The sequence below is a fragment of the Branchiostoma lanceolatum genome, chromosome 7 (assembly GCF_035083965.1).
Source record: "Branchiostoma lanceolatum isolate klBraLanc5 chromosome 7, klBraLanc5.hap2, whole genome shotgun sequence".
In the NCBI taxonomy this organism is placed as follows: domain Eukaryota; kingdom Metazoa; phylum Chordata; class Leptocardii; order Amphioxiformes; family Branchiostomatidae; genus Branchiostoma; species Branchiostoma lanceolatum.
Window position 1 is genome coordinate 16,111,362 of NC_089728.1, and position 7,297 is coordinate 16,118,658.

Here is a 7,297-nt window from a genome sequence, read left to right on the forward strand (position 1 = left end):
CTTTATTGGAATCACGGGAGCACTAAAGCGTTGCTTGGAGGTGTTCATATCAACGTCGTCACATCATGTTTCATATGCTTCACAGTGGAAAAAAATCTCATATGCTTCACCGAATAACAAGATGAGAATGAAGGGCGTCACATAAGGAAGATTTCTGGCATCAAGTTTGTCAATTATAGAACTGCGTGCAACAGTTTCAGCTCTTGTTAACCGTGAAGATATGATATGAAGGTGACATTCATTAGTTTCAGAAGATTGGTAGAACCTCTTTAAGATACGATGCTAATTGGCATGGTTAAAGGCTTCGAGGCTTGTCAATCATTAAAGTTTCCACAGTGGGTCACGCAATATCAATTCAGCTTCAGAATTGACAAGACTGTTAATCAGACGTAAGTGCGGACTGCTGGTAGTACATCTAAAATGAGGCATCCCATGACACAGCTGTCTGTGGGCTTAAGTGTCGTACAGAGAGTTCTATCTAATTACATCAAACTACCAATACTATCATTTCCTCATTAAGCAACAATTGAAGCTAATTAATCTATCACAAGACATGGGAAGAATGACACCCTTAGCTTGATCCGGGATTAGCAGCAAGGTGTTATTATGCTTATCATAATCCTAGTGGTTTATCATTAGCGCCGGCAGCTAACAAAAATTTATAAGTTAATCAACTTGATTGCGAGGTGCAATTTTGAGCTTTAATTAGACTTAGTATTGTATAGTTTTTAAAGGAAAGCCATCGAGAAGTAAGAGTCAATGAGAAATAAGTGCCTCTGACTTTAAATAGTCGTTAAAGTTACGAGTAACTTTCGGTAAGGTCGTTCAAACTTCCGAGTACGCATACGCGGCTACTGGAATTGTGGGTAATATGTCGCAGCGCATGCGTACTCGGACGTGTGAACGAGCGTATTACAGAATCTACCCAGCTTCTCAATACATGATCAGAAACGTCTAAAATCAGAAATCTAACAAATACTGTCGTTGGCAAATGTGGCAACAGTAGGGCAAAGTATGTTGTAATTGTCTTATTGCAACCACACCACGATTCATCTGCAAGCTCTTCACAACACGGCACGAAAAGTGTTATTTACCAAATGATGATACATGCCAAGTACTTCTGGTAATGTTTGCTCTGGGTGATACGTGGAGCCATGATTATAGATCGACTTGTTTAAATAATCGCTATTCGTTGGTAAATCCCACTTTTTGTGCGGTTAGACCTGAATTAATGTGGATACGTGATTATGTCCCAGGTAATTAAGTTTAACAGGTACGTCTGGGAATGGCTGCCTCATTGCGATAAAATGACAGGCAAACTTTCCTCAATGATTGTCGAAAACGTCAAATACCAAAAGCAACCAGAACCACCTAACTTACTTGGTATCTATCGCCATCTGAAAATGCCACTTTTCGTTCAGTGCAAGTAAAGCGAAAGCGACACCGCTCTGACCTTGGACACTAAATGGAATACTCATTTTATACTCATTGCGGTAGAATGCCAGGAAAAAATTCCTGAATGATTGTCGAAAACGTCAAAAACCAAAAGCATGCAGACTTACCTGATATTTATCGCCATTTTTAAATCCCACTTTTCGTGCACAGCAAGTAAAGCAAAAGCAACACCGCTCTGGCCTGGAATATTCATTTTATACTCATTACGATTAAGTGCCAGGCAATCTTTCCTAAATGATTATCGAAAACGTCAAATACCAAAAGCAGCCAGACTTCCCTGATATTTATCGCCATTGGTAAAGCCCAATTTTCGTGCCGAGTGCAAGTAAAGGAAAAGCGACACCTCTCCGGCCTTAGACACTAAACGGAATATTCAAAAGTTTACCCATTTTGCTTGCAGAGCACGATCGTGCATCCACCTAACGTATTCTGCACGTACACAACTTGCCTACGTGACTTCTAGCATTTAGTGTGAAAGTAGCACGTGAATAACTCTAACAGCAAACTACACTTAGACTCGCCAAGAGTTAAAAGGGAGAAAGGATGGCAAAGTCTTCTCCCACCCTCTTTCCACGTTAAGGCCACATTAGCACTGAAAATTGCAGCTCAAAATAGTTTCCACTATCCTCTAAGTCAGAAGTCAGCTTTTAACTTAGACGCACAGCGTAACACAGATAAAGTAAAGGAAGACGCAGCATGACTACTAAGTAGCTGATAACATCTGAAGTTGCCCTTTTGTGCCCTGGACAGGTACAGGACGATGTTTACCCATCTGCCGAACCAAGACAACAGTGGTTCGAAGAAGTACCTGGTGGTTCAGATCCTGCTGGTGTGGCTGGTGTCTCTGCTGTTGGCGGTACCGTCTGCCGTCTACTCCCGAGCGTTCCCCTACACCGCCACCGGCTCAAACTTTTGCGGACAGATCTGGCCGGCTCGCCTGGAACCCATGTAAGCGGTGGTCTATGCTTTGACTATTTTACTTTATTTAGATCGGCTATTGATTAACTTGAGATTTCTGTTAGCTATGAATGAACAAATGAATGAATGAAAGATTTATTGTGATCATTCTTATGATCAACTAAGACAAGTACGTTGCATCCAAAGTGCTGAATCCCGCACTTATTTTACAAATAATATTTGAAAACAAACTTTTTATTCAAGACATCATATTTACATATAGAATGTTATTTCGACATTCATGACAACACAGAAATATCCAAGTTTTGATCTGCGTTTAAAATGTTTGTGGGTATTAGATATGGTACTTTTAAAGACACGGAAGTTATACAAAACTTACAGAGGAAAAAAAGGGAGGCTGCAACTGTGACAAAAAGAAGATTACACCTCGTGAAACTCGTTACGCTACACTGTTCCATCAGGCTTTATAGTTTATCAGATCTATCTTTACTTGATAGATTCGCTGATCCCACGGACTGTATAAACTGCCAAGACACACAACTTGAAGATAGATTGTAGAGCTACCATGTTATTTCGGGCCACAGTTCAATTGCGCAGCAGGTTTAAATGATATCAAGACCGAAATGTCTGTGGGCTTAAGTGGCTTACCGAGAGTTCTATCTAATTACATCAAACTACCAATACTATCATTTCCTCATTAAGCAACAATTGAAGATAATTAATCTATCACAAGACATGGAAAGAATGACACCCTTAGCTTGATCCGGGATTAGCAGCAAGGTGTTATTATGCTTATCATAATCCCAGTGGTTTATCATTAGCGCCTGAAGCTAAAGATTTATAACTAAGACAAGTACGTTGCATCCAAAGTGCTGAATCCCGCACTTATTTTACAAATAATATTTGAAAACAAACTTTTTATTATTTGCACAAATTATCATTCGGAAAAAAATCATTATCTTACTTATGTTGCTACTCTGAAACCAAATTAAACATAATTAAAACAAATTATTATCAAGACAGTTCAGACTAGATTCACAGTTTGTGTCCAAAGTTTCGACCTCTTCGCAACTGTGAGCATGTTCAGTTGTTTGCAAAAATGGGAAGACGAATGTTTTGTATGTGCGTAAATTTCAGTTTCAGTTTATTTATTTAACCAGGAATACATTTCGCCTGGTGGCGCTTTTCAAAGATTCCTGGGGGTTCAACCCCTTATATAGAATTACATTTCAACCATAAAAATGTCAAATGATAACAAATAATACAGGACTTGAAAATGTAACGTCGATATGGCTTGCCTGTATCAATAAGGGCCTGACGGTGACTTGAAATTCCCGTACTTTCCAGACGGCTCATGACGTCAATGCGAAGTACGTGAGCCTGTGATCAGTTTTTCAAATGCGAAGGTTTGCTATCGTCTACAGAAAGTTTTACCCCCCCAAAACGTTCCAGCAAAATTATATGTCCTTGATGTTGTGCAGTGATACACTTCCGTGACGATGTAAGCTCTCATGAGAGTTGCTGTTCGCGCGTCTGGGACTTCTCTTTAAATTGCCGGTGATTACGAGAATCTGATAGGAGTCGTCGTAAATTTCCCCTGTCGTTCATCTGTATCTATCCATAGAAGATAAAATCTCACCGCCAATTTCAATGTCAAGGGCTTAGCGTAATCGCCCCCGATTGGCCGTAACGTAAATTGCTGCTAAGTGGCGTTCTGAATGAGGCGACATCAAACGATTCGCAGTACATGCAGCCCCATGAAAGACTCCTTTATCACTATCTAGATAGATAATAGAGGGTTTACATCTACGATAAGCAACTATTACGTGACATGACACAAGAAACCTCAAAGGAAACATTTTCCCAGTGCCGTAGGGGTGAACAATTTACAGACATGAACCGTCTACTAAAATTGCAAGGATTTCCTTCACTTCCGCCTAAGAACCTCTGTGGGTACATGTACTGACCTTCCTGCAATGTACTTGACCTTTGATACTTTTGCATCTAATAGTTTTCAAACTTCATGCAGACATTTTCTTATATAACATCTACTTACATAATTCCGCAAGGGTCACATAAGTACGCTACCCTACAAAATACGTCCAAATATATCCCCAACCCAGCGTGTCTTAGTACAATTCATTCCTGTATACCTAAACTCTGAATACCTGGAGGATGCTTCACTAGAGACCTCTCAAACCCACTGTTTTTCAAAATGGCGGATTTATGTAACCCGGCGGATTAATGTTAATGGAGGGTAACTACTTTATCTACTGAATGAAGCACATGTATAATTATACTCAGTTCCGGCATTAACTGCACATCGTTCTACAGGCAATCATCTGTGGTTATGGAAAAATAAATGTAATCAAAAGGTCTCAAGAAGGTCCCAAAGACGTCATCTCATTTCTTGTCTTCAATTTCCTGCTGCATGTATGTTTCCTATCAATAACCGGTGAGGAAAATGCATCAGACAAAATCAGTGAGATATTCACAACAATGAATATTCATATCTCAAGTTTGTGTATTCGCATTGAAGTTCTCCATAATGTTAGTTCTCAATACAGAAACACATAGCAGATATTCGTTTTTGTCCCCTAAAGATAAAACATGTTATCGCAAAAAAAACAGTTGCTCAAGCAACTGGGTAGGATTTTGAAAACGGCCAGATTCTTCAGGTAGTATCCACTTCCTTTTGTCAGTGACGCCTGACCGTATCCATAATCATATCCAGTTCCTTGAGTGATTTCTTTTGGCGAAAACACGTTTAGATGTTGGGGAATGAACGCTGATAAAAGGTAGTGCATGCTACCTGAAACGTCAGTTGCTTGAGTAACTGCCTTTTTTGTGTGTCTTATTGCTGGCCTGGATGTCTAACATTCATCGACGTAAACGTGTTGTTGCTTCTTCCCGCAGGTACAAGGCCTATTACATGCTACTATTCCTACTGGAGTTCGTCCTGCCTGTGATCATCATGTGCTTCTGCTACATCCGCATCGCCCTCCACATCTGGTACCGTCCTCAGACCGGCCAGGCCGGACACCTCCCGCCGGAGAGACAGCACCACCGCGAGAAGGTCATCCAGCTGCTCATCGTCACCCTGCTGTGCTTCATCGTCTGCTGGCTGCCTTATCACGTCTACGCCATCATCCGCGACTTCGCCCCTCACCTCCTACTGGTCTCCCGCTACAACACCACGCTGTTCTTCATCGTGGAGGCCCTGGGCATGGCGCAGGGGATGGTCAACACCATCATCTACATCGGCATGAACAGCGCCGTGCGCCAGCACATGAAGCAGCTCTTCATCGACTTGAAGAACCGCCGGATCACCAACAACCCCCACAGCGGTCCCCATTGACTACTCGTACGGCACATCGCGGCATTCGTAGTCATCGTTCTCTGCCAGAAGGCATGGCAGAACTGGAACGTGCCGAAATGGACGCCATGAAACGAAGAAGAAAAAAAAGTGTCATGTTCCTGACTGACATTTTCCGCCTATTTTTCAAAATGACACTTTGAAATGATTCGGAGCTGCAAAAACAGTGGAAGAAAATGAAAAGTTCTATAACTACACATTTTTGTAGGTGAAGGCTAGAATTAACGGATCGAATCGCTGCAGAGGCCCTAGCAGATGATGTAGCGATATAGAGATTGCAGTTTAAATTATGTACATAACGTTGTAAGTCAGGATAAGAGATTGCCAATTCTACCAGTAGAGATCTAGATCGGAGTCTGTCTCTGTCAGATCGCAATCTCTCACCTGACTTATACAGATCTGAAGACATATACTGGTACGTGGTATAAACTACTCTTATATTCTGAGCCATGTAGCCACAGAAACAATTAACAGCACGTTTCTATAAATACATAACACTTAATGATACTAACAAGGCTTGGTTATACATAATACAAATAACATCACCAACAGTCATCCATTGCTTGCTTGCACTATTAGGCCATAAGGGCCACATTTTCACAAGACAGACTGGGGGCAACTGATGAGCTACAAAAATCATAGGTTATTGAGATAATTAAAAAAATTCATTGATCATTGGAATATCTAAGAGATTGTTGAGAGATCCTTGAGAGACCTTGGGGCTTGAGGAGAACTCGAGAACGTTTCGAATTCTGTCAAATATCCGTTCGCTCAGCTATCTTATCTATAAGCTCGTTCACTCTTCCGAGGACGCATGCGCGACGACAGGAATTGTGGGTAATATACCAAAGGTGAAGGCCCTCGAGACAGACATAAACAAAACACGACTAGACACTGTTATGCAAATCAAGAGAATGGTCGAAACGAGAACTGTTAACAAGTCAGCGGCCTTCACCTTTGACATATTACCCACAATTCCTGTCGCCGCGCATGCGTACTCGGAAGTTTGGACGAGCTTACACAATATGTAACGCAACCTTCTATGAAGAGTGCAACTGCTGGAAACTTCATCTGCTGCGACAGCCATTCATTCGGGGGGGGGGGGGACTTGGGAATAGAGAAATACGAAATATTAAATCTCCTTGTGGATACAATAAGAATATTTTGCTACTGCACGAATCTACCGACCAATTGCAAAGATTGGGGAATCAAAATTATTTTTTCCGAGTTTCTAGAGTTAAGAAATTGTGTGGTTGCAATTGCATCACAATGTCAATGAAAGGAAATATATTGACGGAAGTTGCTACTAAGTGCCAAAAATAATGCTGCAAAGCCCTAGACGTCACTATCGATGGTTTTGATATATCTGCAGACGACGATGCATACATAGGCAGTAAAACGTTTTCACCAAGTGGAAATAGATTCCAACCTAAGGCTTTAGCGAAAACACATTCAGAGGTCAAAAACACTTATTTCTTATCCCTTTTTCCGAAGAATATTTTGTAAATAGAGCATAGAAATGTAGTATACGTAAATGTGCCTATTAAC

The 7,297-nt window shown here is 41.1% G+C and overlaps 1 protein-coding gene across 1 annotated transcript in view; it reads left to right on the forward strand.

The window, feature by feature from the left end:
- LOC136437892 (prokineticin receptor 2-like) overlaps positions 1-6,840 on the forward strand; it is a 32,917-nt gene extending 26,077 nt beyond the window's left edge. The window contains exons 3-4 of the mRNA XM_066432462.1: positions 2,206-2,403; positions 5,290-6,840. Coding sequence (XP_066288559.1) covers positions 2,206-2,403; positions 5,290-5,731 — 640 coding nt within the window. The 3' untranslated portion in view covers positions 5,732-6,840. The remainder of the gene's footprint in view (positions 1-2,205; positions 2,404-5,289) is intronic.
- Positions 6,841-7,297: the final 457 nt, after the last annotated feature.